We start from the raw sequence: 26,751 nt of genomic DNA on the forward strand, positions 1-26,751 counted from the left end.
GTCCTTAAGGTAAAGTAACAAAACCACAAGCAAGTTAAAATGAAAGAATTATGCACATGAGCTGTAGCTCTATGACTGCCATCCAGTCTGTCCCAAGACTAAAAAGCCGAGGGCCCTTTTAATGTAGATTTTGAAGATTATATTTAAAGCAGATACATAAAGCCAGTCATGTGGTAGGATAACACTTGAATTGACTATACATTAAAATGCTGTTTTATACAAATTTGTCCTACGCTGCCAAAGTACGCTTAAATTTTATAGTAAAAGTGTTTCTTGTATTTCAATACAACAGCAGAAAAGGAGCTCCCATATAAAAGGGATAATGTAACTTCGAACATACAGCACAATACATTTTATGGCTATGGCAGAGTATTCATGCTCTCCAGGGTCCTATTGGTCGTCAAATAAGCAAAGTCTATTAAAGTTCAATAATGAAGTACTTTCATAATGTTCCTGGATCAACTCATTTATCTCTCATGAACTTTTTTTTCAACATCAGAAAATCAAATAGGGAAGCTCATAAAAATTGTTAGTACATGAAAATATAAAGTCAACAAACCTGATTCCAAGATTCATAGCTTCAGCAGTTCCAATCATACTAATAGCTAACAGCATGTTGTTGCAGATCTTTGCAGCCTGAAAATAAATGGAGTACATATTAAGTACCTTTTACTTTCAAGTCATAGCTCACAGGAAGTTGTTCTTTACCCAACTCTCCAGGTTTCTTTCTAAAAGTCGGAGCATTTAACTGTTGATCCTCTCAAATGGGCAAAGGAACGTGGTGCCACATGCTTCCTTCTGAGCTTACCAGGTCATCTGGGAGCAGACCCTTCCACTGGGTCAGAACCCCACTGTGGTGACCAAGCACCTCCTGTGGGCTCTGACTATAAGGCATACTGATCGACGGATCTATGTGGCATGACTGCTTTTTTTTTTTACCAGTTTCATTGAGATAGAGTTGACATATAGTACTGTATAACTTTAGGTTGTCCAGCATAATGATCTGACTGACACACATCATGCAATGGTTACCATAAATTTAGTTAACATCCATCATCTCATACAGATACAAAAAAATACATGTACATATATATTGTTTTCCTTGTGGTGAGAACTCTTAGGATTTACTCTTAACAACTTTTATATACATCATACAGCAGTGTTAGCTCTAGCCATCATGTTATACACAAAATCCCAAGCACAAGTGCTCTTTATGGAATGGGGCTTACATTCTAATTGGGGCAACGGAGTTAACACAATAAAGATAAAGGCAACAAACACACGAACAAAAACAACTTAGTGGAAAATTATATGGCTATAAGACAGAGACAGTAGAAACTCCAAGATCACTGAGGGCAGAAGCAGAGAGAAAATGGAGCTGAAACCCATCTCTTAGAAGGCCAGGCAGGAATTTAAATAGGCAAGAGAGAGAAAGGAGGAGAGCAAAGAAAAAGACAAATGTGTAAGAGGGATTAAATGTATCAGAGCATGGGATGTTCCTGAGAGCAGTAAGAAAAGTGACTCATGTACATATGTTTTAAGGAATGGTGAGAAATTTAATAGTTAAGACTGGGGTAAGAGCCATGAAAGCTAGGGTGCAGAGTTAAAATTTGACCTGACAGAAAATAGGCATCTATTCCAAGTTTCAGAATGGGGATGTCTGTGTATACAAACATCTTAATGGAGTTGGTCTCGGTTACAGTGTTGGGCAGAGAGTAAACCCGGCATCCACGGTTTCTGAGCAGTACACAGAGCTCATGAGAAACTGGACCAGTTAATGTGAGGAATAGAGAAGACTGTCAACAACGAGAGACACTGAAGCAAAAATCAGCAGAACTTGGCAACTGGACAAGAGAATGGCGACAACAGGTCTATCTGAAATAATACCAAAGTCTTGAGTAAGATAAGGAGGGTGCCAGTGACCAGAACCAAGGATTAAGATGAGGGGAGATCTAGTGAGAGCATGTGTTTTGGTGAGAGGGGGACAGCTAGTTTGATTTCAGAGTTCAGTGTTGTCATTCGTCTCTATCTGATTAGAGAATTGATATATTTCTAAAGGAAAATTATTTGCTTTTCAAGAAAAACATTAAAGTGTGTAGGTTATTTCTTCCTGACTGTATTACAGACAGAGCTTAGAAAGTAATTAGTTGCAGGATAACAGCGACTCAGATTCCACGAGCACTTCCAATGGAAGCAGTTTTAAGAATGATTTCAGTGGTCACTAGGATGATACATTAGAATCTGAATGATGGAACTTTCAACATCTTTTTAAATAGTTAATTGGCTGATGTCTGCTTAAGTCCAACAGGAATGATGGAAAACTAATTTATTCCAAATTAATTTAAGAAAATCTGAGCAAAAAGAGGGGCACCAGGGTGGCTCAGTCAGTTAAGTATCTGACTCCTGACTTTGGCTCAGGCCAGGGTCTTGGGATTGTGGGATCTGGCCTGGAGTTGGACTCCACACTGGGCATGGGCTTGGGATTCTCTCTCTCCTCTTCTCCCTCTGCCCGTACCCAACCCCAAGCCCATGCGCACTCTCTCTCTCTCTCTTTCAAAAACAAAACAAAACAAAACAAAAACTCTCAGCAAGGAATCCACAGATTGAAAAGAGTTGAGAGGATTAAGAAATAAGAATGTGGTCAGGAAAGAGAAATAAACATTAGCCAATTCTATATCATCAAGTCAGTGTCACTAATGTAAAGATGTTACCTGCCCGGTCCCAACAGCTCCACAATACACCACATTGGAGCCCATGCACCCCAGCAACTCCTGGGCAGCAGCAAATTCATCTTCGACTCCTCCCACCATAAATGTGAGGTTCCCAGACCGAGCAGCTCCCACACCTGAATGGTTTGGGGGTAAAGGGATAGAACAAAAGGATACATTTCTTCAAGTGTTTAAGTAGATAATAAAATTACAGAAAATCTCAAAACAAAGAAAAATATCTTGCCTCCAAACTGTATTTATGTCAGGCATGTAAAAGATAATCTAAATCGCTCCTGGAATGTGTGTGTGTGTGTGTGTGTGTGTGTGTGTGTATTTTTAAGGAAGTGCTACACCCAACGTGGGGCTTGAACTTATGACCCCAAGACCAAGAGTCACGCTTATAGACTGAGCCAGCCAGGTGCCCCTCTTCTAGAATATTTTGAAAATTAAGTAGCATGGAGTTTAATCCTAAACCAAAAGGAACATACAGATTCAAACTCTTATTCTCAGTTCATGGCATGAGTAATATGGGAAACTAAAATATGCATTAATTCACATGCACCTATTATTCTAAGAAATCTATTCAGTAACAGAAAGTATATGGAAAAGGTAACTTGTGCCCTGACCAGTGCAAGAACAGCCAGAGGGGTCTGCTGCCTAAGTCTGGATTTGGGGGTCTCTGGCCCATTTGCTTGCTCTCCATGTACCATTTGCAGATGATATCTACAAAGTGGAAGACCTGGCTCTTTCCCCCAAGACAAGGAGGTATTTCAGATGGCAAGAGTCCTTTTCAAGGTAAAGAAAACAGTTGCTTATTTAGACTGATTATTCTGATGTGCATTTTCCAATCAATATTATATGATTTTTCTTTTCCTTCCTCCTATATGCCTTTTGGGCAATTCTTCCTAGTGCTATGAGCAGGAAGAAGAAATGAGCTTTGGTCTGGCTACTCCTTCACAGCTCTTAACAAAGGTCTGATGCATATTCATTGATTGAAATGATTGGTTAGCACACAAAACCTGTCCTAGGCGTATCCTAAAAAAAGGAGGGGAAGCTTCATTCATCTAAATTGTTATTAACTCTAAATAAAACCAAGAGTATTATTATTGTTTTTAATATTAGAGAAATTTTAATTTATAATTTTCAAGTTAGATTTTGTTGATCAAAACCAGGAAAGCATGTGAGAGAGCTGTATTAGTATGATTTTTGCCTTTACACTTTATTTTATAGTACAGCTAGGAATAAAGAAATCGTAATTGTCTGTGCCATGTATCAAACCTGGCCATTAGAACAGACAACTGCAAGTAATGGCCTACTTTTTAATTTAATTTATTCAATGAAATACATAGTTTATATATAAAAAGCCCAAGTGGAGAGATCCATATTTCACTGAAATTGTGAATATTTTGCTATTGCCAAGCAGCCTTTTCCACTTTACAGTTCATGCTATTTTAACTAATTATTAAAAGCAAAAGAGGTCAGCATTATGTTAGCCAAATAATTGTGGAAAAGGGAGTGTCCATGTGTTATGAAAGCCTGAGATGCTCACACATAAGGTTAAATTACGTTTCACAATATTTTCAGACACACTTTGGAAATGATTATGTACAAAACCCAATTATAACAAATGCTTTTAATTAGCCAGTTTGTGTTCTTTGAACATTCTATAATGTTGAAGTTTAAGTGACTGTCACTTTGTTAGTTTCTAATTTACTTCACTAAGATGGTAGATCATCATTACTATTTTCCAATTCTTTTGCTCAATTTCTATACCCATTTTTATTCAAACCACATAACCATCCTTAGTCCTAATCCTATTGCTCTGACCTAGGAATTAAGTAGACAATTTAAGTCAAAGCTTACAAACAAATCCAGCACTATCCATCATAGGTCATAGCTTTGTATCTAGATTACAGATTACTAAATAGCTTTAGAGAGTCATTTATTAAAGGAAAATTAATGCTGACGATGGTTCTCAGCTGGTTAATCTTTTGACAGGTATACTTTCTCACTTGTTCAAACACATACTTCAAAAAGAAGAAATAAGTTACTTAAGCAAGAGACCACAAAAGAAACAACTCATTTTTTAAGTCAGAGGTCTGTGGTACTTCCACACTCCTTCTCTCAAGGTGGTGGCATCATTATTAGGACTTTTTCATATCCCACGATCCAATGTCAGGGCCTACTAAACTGGGTAATTCTAAAGGTTTGGCATTCTTCAGGACCAAATCCTGTCTTCCATACACATTCCTCTAAATGTGTGACTCTATGAAGCCTAGTCCCACTGCAAAGACAAAATTAAGATCTAAGTAATCCTAAAATAAATGTAACCATTTAAAAAAAAAATGTAACCATTTTGAGCTTAGGAAATACTATCTAGGAAGGTGGAACTCTAAAGCTATGTAAGACATCCTATAGAGGGGCGCCTGTGTGGCTCAGTGGGTGAAGCCTCTGCCTTTGGCTCGAGTCGTGATCTTGGGGTCCTGGGATTGAGCCCCACATCGGACTCTCTGCTCAGCGGGCAGCCTGTTTCCCCTCTCTCTCTGCTTGCCTCTCTGCCCACTTGTGATCTTTCTCTATTAAATAAATAAAAAAATCTTTAAAAAAAAAAAAGACATCCTATAGATTACAGAAGATCCTGTACAGATTTTGAAGTCTATCAGTAATAAATAATACATTTATTATACTGTCATACCACTTTAATTCAAGTCTATTTCCCAAAACAGGAAAACAGACTACACATTTGTAGTGTGCTAGAATATTGGGAGAAGTATTTTAACTTTACATTTTAGTAACTGTATATACAAAATCAAAATATATCCTGTACTTAATTGTATTACAGCATTTACAACTCCAGTGCTTCTCTCCCATGACCACAGAATCAGAAAAACTGAACGCATTGTACAAATGAAAAGGCAAATGTCCAAACCATACAAAGTAGGTGGCTAGACCATCCTGTTTTTAAAAGGACAGTCACCTACCACTTCTCCTGGAATCTACTTCAATTTCAATCAACCTCGGCGGGGAGAAACACTTTAAATCTAATTCAAGTCTCAAAGTCAGCCTCTTTCTTTCTGTCAAAGATATCACAAGAAGCCTCCATTACCGAAACTGCCTTCCTTCCTTCTTTCCTTCCACTCCTATTTATGGTGGGCATAAAAAATTTGACCACTGGAGAGCCATCTGTCAGTGGTTCTTAACCTTGGGAAGAAGAAATATCCTTGTCCTCAAGGAGTTTGAAACCTAGTCTTTGTGGTGGTGGAAGTGCGTGTGCACATGTATATGGAGATGGGAGAAGAGAGAAGGCAAACAACTGTAAAGAGTAAAAGACAGATGCATACTACAGGAGAGGTCTGCATATGGTCATCTGGAGGTTCAAAGAGGAAAAATATTATCAGCAATTATCTGTTCAGTGCCTTTAGCAATTTGCTCCATCCTTGTGCATGGGAGAATATTTAAAATACAACTATTCCAGAAGGTCCAAAATAAAAGGTCATAGTAGGTATAAAACACAGTCTTTGCCCTCAAAAGGTATAAAACACAGTTAGGGAAAAGAGACACATACCACCTACTCAGAAGTAAAGGCCAAAAGGTAGCATCATGTACCGTGTCATGGATGAGGACAGCAGCCACCAAAATCTGATTCCCTCTTTTCTCCCATTTGTTTACCTCCATCACTGAAAGGCTAATGAGTTCTCAGAAAGAGAAAGGGTGAAAAAAGAAATACTGTTCTCAAAGAGTAATGGTCTTGCCATCAACTGTGGGTAAGCTTTGAAAACTTTGACAAGAATACAGGTATTCTGGGGGCGCCTGGGTAGCTCAGTTGGTTGAGCATCTGCCTTCAGCTCAGGTCATGATCCCAGGGTCCTGGGATTAAGCCCTGCATCAGGATCCCTGCTCAGTGGAGAGCCTGCTTCTCCCTCTCCCTCTGATCCTCCTCCCCAGTTGTGCTCTCTGTCTCACATAAATAAATAAAATCTAAAAGAAAAGAAAAAGGTTACCTCCCCCTTTCTTTAAAAAAATAAAATAAATAAAATAAAAAGAATACAGGTATTCTCAATCTATTTGCAGACCATGTTCAGAGCAGTTTAAAACAACATGAACTGAGCAAATGATTTTGTATGTTTTACATATGGACACTGAGTTCTGCCTATTATCTAAATACACACAAAACCCTATTTCTCTTCACAACAGACTCAAGTTTGCTTATTAGACAAAAAACAGAAAACTAAGGATCAGGATTAAGAACAAATACAATGAAACCATAAGATTTCACAATGAATTTTAAATATGGGTCTGAGTATCTTAGAGGTCCTGGCAAACACTGTTTGGGAGTGGAATAAAGCAGCCTCAAGGGAAATGGAGTTCTTCCTTAAATTGAGTTACACGGTTTAAAAATTCTCATGGTTACTTTATGAGGGAGATGGTAAATCAAATAGAAAATGTTCATCATATTTTTGTATCAAAAGCAGAGGTAATTTTTTCAAGGTAATTCAATTCTTGTTTGTTTTTTTTTTTTTAAAGATTTTATTTATTCATTTTGACAGAGAGAAATCACAAGTAGACAGAGAGGCAGGCAGAGAGAGAGGGAAACAGGCTCCCTGCTGAGCAGAGAGCCCGATGCGGGACTCGATCCCAGGATGCTGAGATCATGACCTGAGCCGAAGGCAGCGGCTTAACCCACTGAGCCACCCAGGCGCCCCAATTCTTGTTTTATATATGTTTCTAATTCAGCCCACCCACAATACAGAGCAACATTAACAATAATCATCTCAGTCTAATAGTTTATGTTTATCTGTGTCTCAATCTTTGGCAGTTTTATTTGTTTTAAAAACCAAAACAGGCTTAAGTTTCAAAATATGTGTCAACATGAACATAACTAGCAGCTAAAGACACTATTCACTATACTCAGTATTTCTACATAGCGTCTCATTATTGTTTTCTTTCTTCTTCTTCTTCTTCTTCTTCTTCTTCTTCTTCTTCTTCTTCTTTTTTTTAAGAGAGAGAGAGCACATGCTCAAGCAGGGGGCAGCAGCAGAAGGAGTGAGAGAATTCCAAGCAGGTTCCAGGTCCAGTGGGGAGCCTGATGGAGCGCTTGATCTCACAACCCAGAGATCGTGACCTGAGCTAAGATCAAGAGTCGGACGCTTAACTGCCTGGGCCACCCAGGCATCCCACACTACTGTCTTCTATTAAGTAAAAGTTATTCTTTCTGAAGTACTTGTGCATTTATGTTCACCAAAAAGAATTACACAACTCACTCTTCCCTTTGGTCTTGAGTCATAGGAAAAAATGAACTTTCTTTTTTTTTTCTCCTGAAATGGCTTCTGATTTTTTAAGTTTTACTTTTGTCAATGGGCTCTAGCCACTTCTCTGGTTTTCTCAGCTATTCCCTGGAACAAAAACCACCATGCTAGACATACCCAACTATTTACAGTAGCTGGTATGTGTAGTGATTTTTTTTTTTTTAATGTATCCACGCCTTTCCTGGGCAACTCCCTTGTATGAAATTCCCTGGCCCTCTTTGCCTGGCAAACTCCCAATTATCTTCCAATGCTCAACTCAAGTCAACTCTAAGAAGCAATTCACGACCATAATCCCCTTTCTCTATCTTTATAACGTTCCCAGTGGTATCTGTAATAAAGCCCTTACACTACTCTAATCAATGATTTTTCTGGTGTGTCTTATAAGGATCTTTATGGGCAAGAGCTGTTTGAATCTCAGCACCTAGCATATAACATGTGTGTGATAAATGTTCATTGTCTTTTTAGGAGGTGAGCAGAGAAGAAATCAATGGTTACTAAAATAACCAAGAATACTAAGTAAGACAGTGTTTTCTAGCTTATCAGAAAAGCTCAACTTTGGAGTAGGATTATTTTAAAGGTAATAGCATGTTCACTTATTGTTGCATATACACACGAAAGCAAAAGTGCGTATATACAGAGACGTTATCATGAAGACACCAAAAAATGAAGAACATGTAATCTGAGTTAAGACACCTGAAGTAAGGTCACAATTCAAGGTCACCCCACTTGGATAAGTTTGGTTCCTCCCTCTGAAGACAGTGATAAAATCACTTGCCATACACACTCTGAAGCTCAAATATAAGAATACTTTGGAAAGGTATTTTACATGGTTATCACACAAATGTTATAAAAAAAATTAAATATAACAACAAGTAAACCTACGCGGCCTGGGTATCTCAAAGTCTATGGCCTAAGAGCAGCACAGAATTGAAATTTGGAATTTAGCCTTACTAAGAAGCTGAGCCAAGGGTTACGACAGAAAATCCATTATGCAAGTGCTGATAACTTAGAATAACCATTTACAAGTCACAAATAAGGAGATCATTTTTAATCCTAGGACTATCAAAAAGAGGCCTTCAAATCCAGAAAGAGAAGAGACTGAAATCTAGAAAGTACAATCAAATTGTATTTATTTTTGGTACTATAAAAAATCTTGCCACCAAAGCACTCTCACTGATATACAGCAAAACGCAGTAAATCACTTAATTTACTCAAAAGAACTTAAATGTTTTAACCAGTCTGCCATCAAAAGAGATCAAGAAGAGGACCAATGGGACTTGGGCTGCAATGTGAGCCGTCTTTAAAATGCAATTGTTCTAATCATTTTCTACAGATGCAGCCTCACAAGGGGCTGCTGTCACAGGGACCATTTACGACTTGTTATGGTGTCTCTATTGTTTACCGGGGACATTCACTGAAACAGGCGACAGCTGGGACAGAAAGCTGCTACTCATCGAACAATATAATCCCGTGAAAGTAATCAACAAATTTAAGGGTGTTAATTAACTTTACACTTTATCATGTTCAATTAGTTGTCCTTTCTAGAAAAGATTGCCGTGCACAATCAGTTTAGAGCGTGCCATGTTTGATTTGTAAGTGATCACTGTTTCTGTTTCAGAGTCCATGTCAGATGTTCTCTTGGGTTTTGGTGACACAGATGAATGGCTCTGCACATGTTAGGGGGTGATCTGGTTTAACATAAGCCAGCATAACATAACCCCTTGTTAACACTACTTCTGGCATTATCTGTGCTGGAAAGAGAAAAGCAAAAACACTCTCGACACTACTATAGAGTCAGATAAACAAAGTTTAGTTAGTTTTTCTTGAAATAAACACAGACACAGACACATGGGAGAAATAAGCAATTTTTCATCATTATTTTTCAAAATAAGACCTGTCTTTCAGGGGCATGTTTGGGATCATTTCCTCCCAGCAAGATCTCAAAGCTCTGCTGCATTATGCACAAAGCAGCACTGCAGCCTCGTGCTTTACATAATGCAGATCGCCTTTTCCACGGCAGGTGAACAAATGCTAGCAATGTGCTGTTAAGTATTCGCTGCTGTTAAAGTCTAGAATGTGACTTTTAAATCCAGAGGCTATATTTTGTAAGTGTGGGAAATCTGCAGGGAAGGACATTCATCTATGAATGCAATGTGCCTTTTCTCTTACCTTTCATACACCTGTCCCTCCCCACTTGCTAATAGGACAAGGAAAAGCTCACGATGGAGTGACAATATATTCAATACTGCATTTTAATATAAATCACTGAAGTTCCTCTGCACTGATAGAGCTTTTGTATCAAAATATTTCGGAAGTCCCTGATGAGGTGAACAAAACCGGAACCTGAGGTTTAACAGCAGGTGTCTTCTTACCTTTAGGAAAACAACACCAAGGGACAGGTATCAATCTCTTAAAAACAAAACCAAAACCAAAACATCTACACAGCCTTCTGAAACATCTTCATAAAGCTATACCTTGTTCTTCCATGACTAGCCGTTTCCTGCATAATTCAAATGAAACGCATATAAATAAACTACAGCTGGTTAGCTAGTTATAGCATGCATAAGGACAAAGCCGAACTTCTTCAAAATAGAAAAGTTGTTAACTCTGAAAGCTAATAATGTCCTAAGTTAAATATTAAAGAAGGAAATTATAGGCTATATCTGAAACAGCTGAAACCACAATACACAGCAGCAGAAAACATTAGTTTTCTGCAGAAGATCTGCAGGGAGAAAGGAAGCGGTCGATAGATCCTTAAATTGGAAGCAATAGCCGTTCTTCTATCCCAAGTTGGCAGCTGCTACATTTGCAGACCTGGTTCATTATTTACCCATAATGACCATCAAGCTGCAGTCAAAGTCAGATCACAACAACTGTCAGCAGCTCTTTTAATTAGCCTTGTTTGAATTCAGATAAATATCACAATAGACCTGCTTATGCTGAAAGAGCAACAGAACGTTCCACATGGAGCTGGGCGGGCTTGAGAAGGACCAGTGAGTGCAGTATGGAAGCCATCAGACAGAAACACAGTGGGGTTTTTAAAGGATGGGGAAATCAGAGAATAAAATGGTTTGCTTTCATTTTAAAAATCACTTTAAAAACCAATTCCCTGACGTTCACCCCAGATGAAGAAGGTGCCCAGTGTTGATGTGCAATGTTAAGTCTAGGCTTCTGAAAGCTTGATGTCTGGAGTCTAAGGAGAAAGTTAACTTAATGCCACTGGAGACTGTGATTTTAAAAACTCCACGTTGTAGACAATGTGTCTTTCAACTTCAAAATTAATTTCTAAAAGCCAAGTTAAAAAAAAAAGCTTTCAGGCGCCTGGGTGGCTCAGTGGGTTGGGCCTCTGCCTTCGGCTCAGGTCATGATCTCAGGGTCCTGGGACTGAGTCCCGCATCGGACTCTCTGCCTGCCTCTCTGTCTACTTGTGATCTCTGTCCAATAAATAAATAAAATCTTAAAAAAAGAGATTAAAAAAAAACTTTCATTAAATGCTTTCAACTTTATTAGACTTTTCTTATTTCTATTTTACTTTCTTTAGGAGCTGCATAATTTGCAACATTTTTCTGTGATAGGAATCTGTTATCTTCTATACATTCTTTGTGTTCAGCATTAACAATCACAAAGCAAAAAACAGGGCCAACAACCAGATTTTGAGTAATCCAATTCCTGCCATATTCCACACCGCTCTGGGGCTTTCCCCCCTCCAGTCTGCTTGAGAAAAAAACAAGTGTGATGATCACCTGCCCTCTATTTTACAGAGAACTGATTGTTCACATATATTCTTTACAACTTTGGGGATAGGTAAAAAGAAGAGACGGTAGAGAGTAAGAAAGAATAAGAAAAGGCAAGATGATAACCTCATAGCAAACCAAAGTAAACTGAGGACAGCAAGAAACTAAAGAGAAGGCTGTGCAAAAAAGCTACGCTCAGCTAACGAGGAATTATAGTCTCTGGAAACCACTCAGGAATCCCTTTGAGAATCTGGACTCTTGAATTTTGGAGTGGGCACAGCTGAAGAAGAGGTGTTTCTAAATGGAAGCTGGACTCGGTCCACTCTCATTCCTTCTAGGCCTTCAGCTGTTACTTATTGTTCTGTAACCATTTCTGATGCTGCAAAACGTAACATTAAGGAAGAACAGCCACATTTGCATGCGGGTCAAGGACATGCTGTTTACACAGGGTTTGGATCTCAGTTGCTATTTCCTTATTAAGTAGAAAAACACTCCTATAGGAAGCAATAAAAAAAATCATTATATTTGTGGTCGACTTCAAGTACTGAAAACCTGTGTAATAAAACTTTTACAAAGTGTTGTGAGACCAAGTATGTGATAAAGGCAACTACTGAATGTCGACAATATAAGTGGGGAGAACTCTTCATCAGGTTTCATGAGAACAAATCATAGCAAAAAGGAGTACTTCTTCCCCCTTTTTTGAAAATAAACAATAAACTACACACATCACCATCTCATAGACAGCCTTCCCTCCTTACCCTTTAATACACCCTACCTCCTGACTATGTGCATAGCCAACCGTTGTGACTTCACCAGTATGTCAAGTACCAAGACAACAATCAACTTGTCATTCAAGTCTAGACTCCGGCTCAATATATATGAATCAGAATTCATTACCAAACAAATTACCACATATCCATGAGGATGGCTACTATAAAGCAAAATAGATACAACAAGCAGTGGCAAGAATGTGAGAAATCAAAATGCTTGTGCACTCTAACTGCACAATTAGAATATAAAATGAAGCAGCCACAATGGAAAACAGTATGGCAGCTCCTCAAAAAATAAAAATAGCATCACTGTAAGATCCAGCAATTCCATTTTTGGATATATACCCGCAAAGAACTGAAAGTAGGATCTTGAGGAGCTATTTATACACCAGTTTTCATAGTGGCATTATTCACAATAGCCAAAAGGTAGGAATAACTCAAATGTCCATCAATGTATGAATGGATAAACAAAATGTGATATATACAAATGATGGAATATTATTCAGCCTTAAAAAGGAAAGAAGCTCTAACACATGCTGAACATGGATGAACCTTGAGGACATCATGCTAAGTCACATAAGCCAGTCACAAAATGACAAATACATTGTCATGGTTACACTTATATGAGGTGCCCAGATAGTCAAATTCACATAAAGACAGAAAGTAAAACAGCGACTCCCCTCCAGGGGCTGGGCAGAGAGGGGAAGAAGGGCTTGCTGTGTCATGAGCATATAATTTCAGTTTTGCAAGATAAAAAGAGTTCTGGAGATAGACGGTGGTGATGGTTGCACAAAAATGTGAATGCAGTAAATTCTAGTGAACTGAACTGTCCACTCAGAAATGGTTAAGATGATAACTTTTATGTTATGTATATTTTACCACAATTAAAAATAAAATAAATTTTAAAAGAAAATTTTAAAAATGTCTTTTTATTGGTGGTATTCTGATTCTCACACACTAAAACCCCAGAGGATTTCAGTGAAATGCTATTAACTTTTAACATGCTAGTAATGTTTAATATAATGACTTTTATGAACCCTATATGTAGTTGTCTAAAGAAAACTGAAGAAAGCCTAGTCTTATAATAATTAATAGAAAATAACAATTAATAGAAAATAAATAAATGTACACAGTTGAGGCAAATGGGTAAAACTAAGATCCTCCAATTCCCAGCACTATCTTAACTTCACTAGGCCAGGCCCCTCAAAGACAATATGTACAAGTGCTGCTAAGAGGTCATCAAGGAGTTAAGTTGAAAAAAGCAAGAGACTGACCAAAGCACATGACCTACAATCAAGAACTGGTTAAGCCAAAAACTTAGGCTACAGAAAGAAGCAAACGATTATAAATCCATAGGAACTGGTATTTAAACTTCAGCCACAAACATGGTAGTTGGGAAAAAAAGAAGTCCCACCATGTTGTATGTGCCACAGATAGATAAAAGATAGATAGATATGCCAACATTCATAAAAATTAGATGCCACCTAGAGTCTTGGCATGGTTGGGCTGAAGGGTGGGGATATAAAATATGAGAGGATGTAAAGTGAAGTGAAATGACTCTAAGATTTTAGAGAAGGCAATAATCCCAAAATAATAATTGGGAGCAAGGTGAGGGCTGCTGCTCTGCCTAATTATGAAGCCAGATTAGGCCAAGAGGCTACGTTTATTTAATTTCCTTTTTCCCTATAGGCATGAGAAATGGTGGTGCCTTTGTATGAATTGTAGAATGTTTCAATTCAAGGCAGACCAACTACAAAAAGGCAGCCCCTGTGCAGAAGCAAACGGGAAAAAGGCTTTACCCTAAGCAGGCAATTAGGTAAGAAGACCCAAGTTCTGCATGTGGAGAGTGAGTAGCAATGTAGGGAAGGCACAGCAGAGCTCCATTCAAGCTCCAGTTCTGACACTAACAGTATTATTTTGTGCAAATCAACAGCTTGGAGCTTGGAGTAGAATGCCATCTCCAATTCTACTAACTTGTGAAATTGATCAATTTATCGCAGCTAATTCATATATCCCTTCAACTTTAGTGAACTCCTACTATAGTACACAGCACTGTGCCAGGCAACTTCAAGGCAGGATAGTATTTTAATAGTCTCTAGGCTCAAAAATCTTCCAATCTAAAACGAAACAAACAAAGTATTTCCAATCTAATGAGCTCCACATGTTCAAACAACTTTTGTCTTGCCATTCTCTCACGCAGACACCAAACTGGTTCTTCCTCCTATGTGTCCTCTCTCAGTTAAGACACTACTATAGCACTAGAAATCCCAGGGCAGCAGTTCTCAAGGTCAGTTCCCAAGAATATGACTGCCACAAGATATTAATGGATATTTACAGTTATGTGGCAGCCATGTTTTGTTTCCAGCCAATAAACTTTCCCATCCTCCTTCTGTCAACAAATCCTGCTACTCTGGCCAAAGGGCTGTACTCACGGACAATGAGGGCATCCCATCCTTAGGGCAACTAGCCCATGGGGCCAAGCAAATACAACAAAACCGAGAGGTCTTCCCTGGGTTGCTAAGCTATGGCTGCTGAGGGCTCATAGGAAGAGTGTGCAGTAAGATAATGAGGTTGACATGCAAAGCATAGCAGAAACAAGCAAATAATAAAGACAGAAAAAAGGAGAGTGTTTTCAGCAGCACCATGTGGTCAATTCTTGGTTCCTGAAGCTCTTTTTTCTATTTGAGAGCTTTCTTAGTCATTTCCAAATTCCCACCCAAAAGTTCCTCAAATTGATTAAAGATTTTCGGATAAAATAGATATACCTTGCTAAACAAAGTTAAATGTCTAAGAATTTAACGACTTAATATGCAAATATGCACCCTGAATATTTCCAAGAGGGGGATAGGAAAATACACCATTTCTCAAATTTATTTGATCACAAAATTCCTTTTTTTAAGGAACATCCTCAGAATTAGTTTTCCCTAGGGCTATGCTCCAAGAAATGCTACCTTAGAGTCATCTGACATCTTCCTACCTTTCTATATCCACTAATCTACTAATTTCTGTTGATTCTGGTCTGAAATTTCTCTTCTGTTAGTACTTTCTCAGTTGGTTATTTTCTTTCCCTTTCAACATAGCTTTTCCTTTTTAAAGACAACTGGGCATGGCTCAAGAAGAGTAGATAGCTAGATTTTTAAATCATAATTTCATGAAAAGTAAATTTAATTTGCTTACATTTATTGTGATTAGACATATTTCTAGCACATTTTGTATTTACTTTCATTTTTCCTTGAAAAAATTTTTCCCTCCTCTCTTGCCTTTTATTGTATTGATAAAAGTCTTCTAAGTTCTTTTACTTTCCTGTGGTTTTTTTTTCTGGCTATTGATTACTTTTCTATTCTTCTAAATGATAATCCTTTAAAACTTTAAACATATATAACTAACTATAAATTTTTCTAATAACATCAGAAGTTTTTCAGGATTTCTATTTTCTCTTAAATATGATGTGAGCCGGGGCGCCTGGGTGGCTCAGTGGGTTAAAGCCTCTGCCTTCTGCTCAGGTCATGATCCCAGGGTCCTGGGATCCAGCCCCACATCGGGCTCTCTGCTCAGCAGGAAGCCTGCTTCCCCCTCTCTTTCTACCTGCCTCTCTGCCTAATAAATAAATAAAATCTTAAAAAAAAAAAATATGATGTGAGCCTTAGTATGCATTAAGCCAGGAGACATAACTCTACTCCCCCAAACACAATACATCTTACTGTCCAGAGTTTTAGTTTTACCTTTTTTTAAAGATTTTATTTATTTATTTGACAGAGAGAGAGAGAGAGAGATCACAAATAGGCAGAGGGAGGGGGAGAAGCAGGTTGCCCGCTGAGCAGGGAGCCCAATTTGGGGCTCGATCCCAGGACCCTGGAATCATGACCTGAGCCAAAGGCAGTTGCTCAACCAACTTGAGCCACCCAGGGGCCCCTAGTTTAACCTTTTTAAACACACACAATAACATGTTTTTTAAATTGTCAATAAAGTTAATAACAACTTTAAAAAATCATTCTGTGCTCATCATTGTTCCTTATATTCTCTTTCTCCTTAGACTGATTTCTCCTTCTTAGATGTACTAAAGTACAACATTTAATAATTCCTTCGGTACAGTTATTTTGTTGTCTATTTTCTTTCTTATGTATGTAGAATTTCAGTTTGCAGACTCATTGTGACTGGAAAACTTTTTGTTTACTCCCCATACCCTTGCCCTGGCCATCTGTGCTCACTTCTCCCTATGATTTTACAGTTTTCTCTTTTTGGTTTCCTAGGTCCCAGTTTAGGACCAGTTCTTAACACTGGCTGGGGGTTGGGGGTGTCTGCTCTTTAGGGATACTAGGGAATCACAGATCTTGTCATGGAGCCAGCAGATGGCTTAGTTCAGTGCCTCATCTTACCACTGTAATATCTTTTCCATGTCCTAGGTCCAAAGCTTGCTAAAAACTATAGCCCTAGGCAATGGTCAGTGGAGGATTTGAGCTTCCTGGTCTGCCAGCTGTGTACCTGGGACCAGTCCCCATCACTCACATGGAGTACTTTTTTCCTAGGAACAGAACTCCCACCCACTATTGCCCAGTTCTGGACCCAGAACTTAGCTAGCAGATGGTTTAGCGTCACTCAAAACACTGTATTTCCAGTCTGGTTTTGGTCCATGGAGACATGTATCTCATCTTGGAGCACAATTATGTTCCTACTTATCTTCTTGTATATTCTATTACTATATTCTATGATTTCCATGCACTCTGAACAGAACAGGTGCATCGAAACATGAATTTACTCTACCAACTTAACAAAACATATTTTATTTTTCCTCCACTTTTCTTTCCATTCCCAGCTACTGGCTCTGGTCATGGCTCTGCTCATCTTTCACCTAAAATACTAACACCTTAATTGGTCTTCCCCTGCCTGCACACTCTCCCCTGAACCCAACTGTCACCAATGCCACGAGAACCATTCATCTTACTGTCTCCTTGAAATCTTTCAACATCTCTAACTTACCTCAAGATTACAAGTTTCTCAGCATGGCATACAAGGTTCTTCCAAGTTTGATCTCAGCTCACCTTTCTAGATTAACTTCTCAGCCCCTGACATCCACCACCTGACATTCTAGCCAAATCAGATGATTCCTTTTTTCCCCTATGTACAAAAGATGAACTTCCTCTTTCTTGCCTTCCTACGCTCATGCTGTCTCTTCCTGGTACGCTATACCCACACTTACTCCCAACTCCAGCACCCATCTCAGGCTCTGCTTAGCTAGCATTACTAACTCTTCAAAAGTTCAGCCAAGTGTCATTTCCAACCCCCACCCCATAAGTACCCAGTAAGCCTGTCTGTGCATCCCCCACACACATTTTATTTGATCACATCAATCTCTATTATAGTTTTTTTTTTAAGATTTTATTTATTTATTTGACAGAGAAATCACAAGTAGGCAGAGAGGCAGGCAGAGAGAGAGAGAGGGAAGCAGGCTCCCTGCTGAGCAGAGAGCCCGATGCGGGGCTCGATCCCAGGACTCTGAGATCATGACCTGAGCCGAAGGCAGCGGCTTAACCCACTGAGCCACCCAGGCGCCCCAATCTCTATTATAGTTGTTCACCTGTTTGCTTCCCCTAGACCCAGAGCTCTTTGCATAATAACCATCTACTAAACTGAGAGTAAGAAATTTCCAGCAACAACTACAACAACAACAACAAAAAAAGAAGTTTCCAGCAACAAGAGAAGTGAAAGAGGTCTTATAATGTAGAAAATAATGAATAGCATTTTATTAAAAATTTTAAAGTTTTAAAAATTTTTATTAAAAAATCTTCCTGATTTGTTAATGAAAACAGAAGATGAGGAAAATCACAGAAACCTGTAAAGTATGATTTTAAAAATACTATATCCAGAATATGTAAAGAACTTATACAACTCAAGACACCTGAATTTAGCTCAGTCAGTTAAGCATCTGCCTTCGGCTCAGGTCATGATCCCAGGATTCTGGGATTGAGTCCCCACATCGGGCTCCCTGCTCATCGGGGAGTCGTCTTCCTCTCTGCCTGCCACTCCCCGCTTTCTGCTCTCTCTCTTCTCTCTGACAAATAAATACATAAAATCTTAAAAAAAAAAAAAAAACTCTATAACTCAACACCAAAAAAACCCAAATACTCCAATTTGAAAATGGGCAGAGGACCTGAATAGACATTTTCCCAAAGACAACATTCAGACAGCCAATAGACACATAAAGAGATACTCAACATCACTAATCGCCAGGGAAAAGCAAATCAGAACCACAATGAGATATCACCTTACACTTGTCAGAATGGCTAAAATAAAAAAGATAAGAAATAAGTCTTGGTAAGGATGTGGAGAAAAAGGCACCCTCATGCACTGTTGGTGGGAATATAAATTGGTGCAGCCACTGTGGAAAACATACAGAGGTTCCTTAAAAAATTTAAATAAGAAATACCATATGATGCAATAATTCCACTACTGGATATTTACCTGAAGAAAACAAAAACACTCATTCAAAAAGATACAGACACCCCTACATTTATTGCACAATAGCCAAGACAGAGAAGCAACATGACACCAAAAAAGGTTCAGATCTTGACATTTGCGACAACATTGATTGACCTAAAGAGTATTATGCTAGGGGAGCCTGGGTGGCTCAATCCCTTAAGCAACTGCCTTCGGCTGAGGTCCTGATCCCAAGGTCCTGGTTATTAGGGAGACTGCTGCTTCCTCTCCCTCTGCCCCTCCATCCCCCCACTGGTTCTCTCTCTCTCTCTCTCTCTCGTACTCTCTCTCAAATAAATGGATAAAATCTCTTAAGAAAAAAAGAGTATTATGCTAAGTGGAATACGTCAGAGAGAAAGACAAATATATGATTTTCTCTCACACAGGGCAACTTAAAAACAAAACAAATGGATAAACAAAAAGCAGAATGAGACCTATACAGAGAACAGACTGATGACTGACAGAGGGAAGGGGTAGGGGAAAGAAATCATACAATATTTGTCCATTTATGTCTAACTTATTTCACTTAGCATTACATCTTCAAGGTTCATCCATTTTGGAGCCCGTGTCAGAAATATCATTCTATCTTAAGTCTGTTAACATTTTATTATATGTACATACCACATTTTGTTTATCCATTCACCCATCAATGGACACCTGAGTTGTTTCTACTTTCTGGCCACTGTGAAAATTGTTATTAGCACTGGTGTACAAATAACGTTTCAAGTTCCTGTTTTCAATTCTTTTGGGTATATGCTAGATTATATGGTAATACTCTGTTTAATTTTTTGATGAACTACCATAACATTTTCCACAGAGGGTGTACCATTTTACTTCCCATGAGTAGTTCACAAAGGTTTCCAATTTTTCCACATCTTCACCAATACTTGTTTTTGTGGTGGGTTTTTTTTTTCTTTTTTTCCAAAATAGCCTAGATTCTAATGAGTGTGAAGTTGAAGTAGTATCTCATTGTGGTTTTGATTTGCATTTCTGTAATGACTAGTGATGTTGAGCATCTTTTCTTTTTTTTTTTTTTTTTAAGATTTTATGTGAGAGAGAGCATGCATGAGCAGGGGTGGGGCAGAGGGAGAGGGAGAAACAGATTCCCCACTGAGCATGGAGCCCAACATGGGGCTTGATCCCAGGACCCTGAGATTATGACCTAAGCCAAAGTCAGACGCTTAACCAACTAAGCCACTCAGGTACCCCATTTCTTCATTGTTTTATTGACTATTTGTACACTTTCCTTGGAGAAGTGTCTACTCAAGTCCTTTGCTCATTTTTAAAATTGTGTTATTTGATTTTTGTTGCTGTTAAGTTCACTTTATCCTTTAATATACATTTCATTTTTATTCAGGAAAATTTTTTAAATTTTAGAAGCTTTTTTAAGATTTCGTTTATTTATCTAACAGAGAGAGAGAGCACAAGCTCTCTCAGCAGCCAAGGGAGAGGGAGAAGCAGGCTCCCCGCAGAGCAGGGAGCCCGATGTGGGGCTTGATCCACTAGTATAGTGACCTGAGCCAAATGCAGACACTTAACCAACTGAGCCACCCAGGTGCCCCTAGAAGCTTTTTGTAACACTCAGCTTGTTTCTTTATCATATACTTTCAAATTCCATTCAAAATTTGCATTTACTTTTTCCTAAAAGTTCTGTGTTAGCTGCATCCCCACTTGACACATATATATATATTGAGTTCTAAATATATTTTCTTTTTTTTTTTTTTAAAGATTTTATTTATTTATTTGAGAGAGAGACAGTGAGAGAGAGCATGAGCGAGGAGAAGGTCAGAGAGCGAAGCAGACTCCCCATGGAGCTGGGAGCCTGATGTGGGACTCGATCCCGGGACTCCAGGATCACGCCCTGAGCCGAAGGCAGTCGTCCAACCAACTGCGCCACCCAGGCGTCCCCTAAATATATTTTCTTATATGACTTCTTTGATTAAAGAATATGAATTCTTTAGAAATGTGATTTTAAATTTCAAATGTACAGAAGATTTATTTATCTATTTATTTATTTGCTTTTGATACTAATTAAATTGCACGTGGTAGATGCTTCAGTACTGAAGACTTGCTTTGTGGTCTATTGTGTGATTAACTTTTAATAATTTTTCAAGTCTTTTTCTTTTCTTTTTTTTTTTTTTTTAAGTTATCTCTATACCCAATGTGGGGCTCAAACTCACAACCCCAAAATCAAAAGTCACACGCTTCTCCAACTGAGCCAGCCAGGTGTCCCTAATTTTTCCAAATCTTGGGAAATACATTTCTCTTTCAATTTCTGGGTAAGAGGTTCTATATACACCTCTTATAGTGTGTGTATAGTGGTAAACACCACTATGATGGTATGCCATTATCTGTCAATTTCTCCTTGTGGTTCTATACTTGTTTGCATCTTGCATTTTAAGGTTATTCTATTAGGTGCAGTACCTAATGTTTTTAGAGCAGCTCTTCAGGAGGTAAATTTTCTTAGTTTTCCTTTAGCTAAGAATATCCCTTCATTCTTTAAGAATATTTTGCCATATATGACTTGGGTTTCAGCACTATAAGGTGTTGTTCCACTGCCTTCTGGGATTCATAGTTTCTCCGAAGTCATTCCAATCATTGTTGCCCCGTAATGCATCATTTTTCTCTGACTGCTTTCAAGATTTTTCTTCTTTTTCTCTGGTTTTCAGCAGTTTGATTATACTATATCTGGGCATGGATTTCTTTGTTTTTATCCTTTTTCAGGTGCACTGAGTTTGTTGGATTTATAAGTTTGTCTTTTGTTAAATTTGGTGAGCTTTCAGCCATTTTTTTCTTCAAATACCTTTTTTTTCTGAACCACACTCTCATCTCTTTTAGAACTCCAATGTCACAAATGTTAGGCCTTTTGATATTATCTCATAGGATCTTGAGGCTCTATTTTTTTAAGTCTTTTTTTCTCTCGGTTGTTCAGAATGGATAAATTCTATTCAAGTCATTTCTGTCTTCAAATTCACTGACTCTTTTCATTTGTCATAGCCACTCTGCTTTTAAACACACCCATTATTTTTTTTTCAAATTTCTAGTTACTGTATTTTTCAGTTATAAAATTTCAATTTGGCTTTAACTGCTTCTATTTCTTTTCTTCTCAGAACATGGTTATGATAGCTGTTTTAGAGTCACTGCCTTGTAATCTCAGGTTTGGCATCTTGACTGTCTTCTCACTCGAGAATTTATCAGACTTTTCTGGTTCTTCCTGTGTCAAGTAATTTTTATTTTAATCATATCACAGGTATCTGGAATATTACATGAGACTCTGGGTCTTGTTCAAATTCTATGAAGAATATTTGGGGTTTGGGGTTTTGTCTGTTTGTTTTACCAAGCAACCAACCAGGTTAGGGTCAAACCAAATTGTAACATGCCTTTTGTGAGCTGTGGTCCCAATGTCTGTTCAGTTTTCAAAGTCTCTGCAGTACTATTTGAATCTGTTCTACACATTCATCAGCCAGGGGCCAATCTGATACTTGGAGGGCTGTCTAACCCATAAAGTTCTTATATCCTTTGGTATGCTGTTCAGGAGAGATCCATACTGTATGACTCAGGGGGATCCCAACAATTTATACAACACACAGGACCCCTTTCTTGAGTTTCATCCTATGAACTGCTCCCCCATGGACACTCTAGTTCTCCCACTTCCAATCCTCCCTTTGTGGTCCTCTGTATATAATGTCCTATGATTCCTGAAAAAAGGTATGTATCTGGGGCCAAGGATAAGAAGAATAAAGAAAGTAAAAAGCAACAGGGATTCCTCCCCACTCTTTTGACCATACTTCCTCTGGTCAGAGAGAAGGAATCCCCTGCTCATTTTTTTTTTTTTTTAAGATTTTATTTATTTGAGAGAGGAAGAGAGAGAGAGAGAGCGCGCATGCGAGAGCATAAGAGGGGAGAAAGTCAGAGGAAGAAGCGGACTCCCTGCAGAGCTGGGAGCCCCATACGGGACTCAATCCCAGACTCTGGCATCATGACCTGAGCCAAAGGCAGTTGCTTAACCAACTGAGCCACCCAGGCACCCCCCCAACCCTCACTCATATTTTTAAGAGTCTGCATGGCTGCCATTGCTTCTACAAAATTGCAATTTCAGGAGTAAGGCTCGTCAGTTTGGCAGTGCTAAGAGTAAAAAAAGAAGTGAATTTCCCCCTCTCTGTTTCATATGGCCCCTGTTCCTGCTTCTTAGACCAGAAAGTTCCTTTCTCTTGCAACTTTTTGTTTTGTTTATACCCATGCACAGTTCCAGATTCACGCTCCCTTAGAATCCAGGCTGGAAAATACAAAGTGCAGGGGGAAGGGTTTTAGGGAGTTTGTTGGCAGAGCTTTTGTACTTCAGGTTCTCTTCTTCTTCAATCTACCTCCTACCACTTACTTTTCTGAGTTCTCAAATAGCTGCTCCATGCATTCTGTCCAAGGTTTTTAGTTACATTCAATAAAAGGTCAGTGTTTTTTCATTCTATCTTAACCATAACTGGTATCTCCCCAACATTCTTGAAGAATAGCTTTGCTGGATGCAAATTCTAAGTTGACACGTTATCTGTCAGTACTTTGACAAGATTGTTCCATGTCTTCTGGCTGCCATTGTTGCTCTTAAGAAAGTCTGCTATTCACACAAAGACTATATATTGTATGAACCCCACAGGCATATTTATATGCTGTTGTTACATATTCTAAAATAGACAAAACTACAGTAATAGAAAGCCATCAGTGATTACGAGAGCTGGTGGCAAGGAGTGACTACAAAGGGGCATGCAGGAGGGGGTACCTGGCTGGTTCAATTGGTAAAGCATGTGACTCTTGATCTTGAGGTTGTAAATTCAAGTCCCACATTAGGTATAGAGATTACCTTTAAAAATCTTTCAAAATGGGGGGCATGAAGGAACTTTCTGGGGTGATGGAAATAATCTATGCTTAATTGTGATGATGATTATCAGTTGTCTAAACTCATCAATTTTTAAAACTTAAAATGGGTAAATATTATTGTACCAAATTATACCTCAATTATGCTCAGAGGAAGTCTGGTATCAAACTCTTGTTCTTCTGTAGATGATCTGTCTTTTCTTTCTAGCTATTTTCATCTTCTATCGGTATTTTGCAGTTTTACAACCATGCACTTAGTAAGATTTCTTCTTCTTCTTCTTCTTTTTTTACTACTATTTGGTATATCTTGTGCTTCCCGTTTCTGTGGATTTATATCAATTCTGGAACATTCTCAGTTATTATCATGTTGACCATTTTCCTCCATTCCATATGGAACTCCACTCAGATGCATGTTTGACTTTTTGTTCCTAGCTATATATTCATTTTTCTTAACCTTTCTTTCTTTTTTCATATTTTCTTTTTTTCTTTCTTTTCATATTTTCATTTTATCTTTTCCATCTCTAAGTCTTTCAGTACTGCATTTGAGTTATTTTTTTTGGATCTCTCTTCCAATTCACTAATTTTCTTTTCAGCTCTCATGAGTCATTTAACTTACCTACTGATTTTTAAATTTCAATATTTTTTCCTCAAAATTTGATTACTCTTTTCTGATATTCTCTTCTTCCTTTTCCACCTATTTTTATTTTTTTTTTATTATTTTTTTTAAAGATTTTATTTTATTTATTTGAGAGAGAGAGAGACAGTGAGAGAGAGAATGAGCGAGGAGAAGGTCAGAGAGCGAAGCAGACTCCCCATGGAGCTGGGAGCCTGATGTGGGACTCGATCCCGGGACTCCAGGATCACGCCCTGAGCCGGAGGCAGTCGTTCAACCAACTGTGCCACCCAGGCGTCCCTCCACCTATTTTTAATTCCATCTTTTATTTATTTGTTTTATATATACTCATTTTGTACTCTATTTGAGGAGCTTCAGTATCTGTAGTTATTAGATATTGAATTGTTTGTTCCTATTGACTCTTGCTCTGATAACTTATCTGGGTCTGGGGGGTTTTTTTGGTTTGTTTGTTTGTTTTCCTTTTTTTTTTTTTTTTTTGCTAGCTCACATTTACTGTGTGAATTTACTTTGTGAATTCTGAGAGTCCTGGATTAAAGATGATTTTCTCCAGAAGGATTTTTATTTTTTTTGTAAGTGACAGGCCCTACCAGCCTTACCAACTCAAAACTGCTTAAATTTGGGGCACTGGGGTGGTTCAGTAGGTTGAGTATCTGACTCTTAATCTAAGCTTAGGTCTTGATCTCAGGGTTGTGGGTTCAAGCCTTCCATTGGGCTCCATGCTGGGCATGGAAGCTACTTTTAAAAAATAAGGGGCACCTGGGTGGCTCAGTGGGTTAAAGCCTCTGCCTTCGGCTCAGGTCATGACCCCAGGGTTCTGGGTTCGAGCCCCGCATCGGGCTCTCTGCTCAGCGGGGTGCCTGCTTCCTCCTTTCTCTCTCTGCCTGCTTCTCTGCCTGCTTGTGATTTCTGTCAAATAAATAAATAAAATCTTAAAAAATACTAATAATAATGATAAAGCCTTTAAATGTATTGGTTGAGTGTTCTCCCAATTGGGTGCACTGTTTAAATCTGAACTCTTCATCCATGAGAGCCAAATTATAAAATTACAAAAATTCAAGGGACACTGATGTATTTTATTTCTTATAACTTATAATCAACAAAGACAGATAGATTTACCAGTTAGTCCCCTTTACCTGCAGGCACACCAGGCCACCCTTTTCCCTGAGGGAATGGTCTCTGGGTATTTTGGCTTTGTACAGGGGGTGAATGGAATGCAGGGATCAGCTTTTTTACTTTGTGTGAGCACAGGGCTGAGTTTTCCATTAAACCCATGATCTTGGGGCGCCTGGGTGGCTCACTGGGTTAAAGCCTCTGCCTTCGGCTCAGGTCATGATCCCAGAGTCCTGGGATCAAGCCCCGCATCAGGGGTCTCTGCTCAGCAGGGAGCCTGCTTCCCCCACTCTCTCTCTCTGCCTGCCTCTCTGCCTACTTCTGATCTGTCAAATAAATAAGTAAATAAAATCTTTAAAAAAAAAAAAACATGATCTTTCACCCATGAGTATTAATACCCCAAGCTCCTGGTTCCTAGAATCAACATTGCCCCAAGAGCAGACAGAGCTTCTGGGTTCCCTCACTCTGATTTCAGGTTACTATTCAATTATTTAGTCATTGAGGATTTCCCTTACTTTTTGAGGACTCTGAAATGCATTTAAAAGTATGCTTGCTGTAACTGATCCAGCACCTGGGTGTTTTATGACAGGAGGGTATTTTAACACACCTAATCCACCATACTGCCAGAAGCAGTGGATGGTTATACAAAGAAACAAAATGGGTCCTTAAATGTCAAAGGAAAGATTGATTCCCATCTTATTTTTATGCCAGGATATCTTTAACTCTTTTCTGATAATAAAACAGGTTTCATCTTTGCCATTAGTACCTGTATTACACTAAAAATTTACAACAGAATGTTGCTTTTATGGCATCTACTTTTAAAAGTGAAATCAAGAAATTTCATTCAACTAGATACAGCAGTCAATCAAGTTTATGAATACTCTCCATGAAAGTAATCTAAAAGGAAACATTAAGTACTGGGAATCTCCAGATCACTTTAATTTTGTGCTTTACTTATTTAGTTTTGTTTGTTTGAAACATCTCATAAGATATTTACTATAGGGACGCCTGGGTGGCGCAGTTGGTTAAACGACTGCCTCCGGCTCAGGGCGTGATCCTGGAGTCCCGGGATCGAGTCCCACATCAGGCTCCCAGCTCCATGGGGAGTCTGCTTCTCCCTCTGTCCTTCTCCTCGCTCATGCTCTCTCT

General features: G+C 38.6%; 1 protein-coding gene across 1 annotated transcript in view; it reads right to left on the reverse strand.

Annotated features, from left to right (window-relative positions):
- HIBADH (3-hydroxyisobutyrate dehydrogenase) overlaps positions 1-26,751 on the reverse strand; it is a 110,346-nt gene that overhangs the window by 12,140 nt on the left and 71,455 nt on the right. The window contains exons 5-6 of the mRNA XM_044246283.1: positions 2,712-2,845; positions 560-636 (exon numbers count right to left, since the gene is read on the reverse strand). Of these exons, the coding sequence (XP_044102218.1) occupies positions 560-636; positions 2,712-2,845 (211 nt within the window). The remainder of the gene's footprint in view (positions 1-559; positions 637-2,711; positions 2,846-26,751) is intronic.

This window comes from Neovison vison, chromosome 4 (genome assembly GCF_020171115.1).
Source record: "Neovison vison isolate M4711 chromosome 4, ASM_NN_V1, whole genome shotgun sequence".
Taxonomy (NCBI): Eukaryota; Metazoa; Chordata; class Mammalia; order Carnivora; family Mustelidae; genus Neogale; species Neogale vison.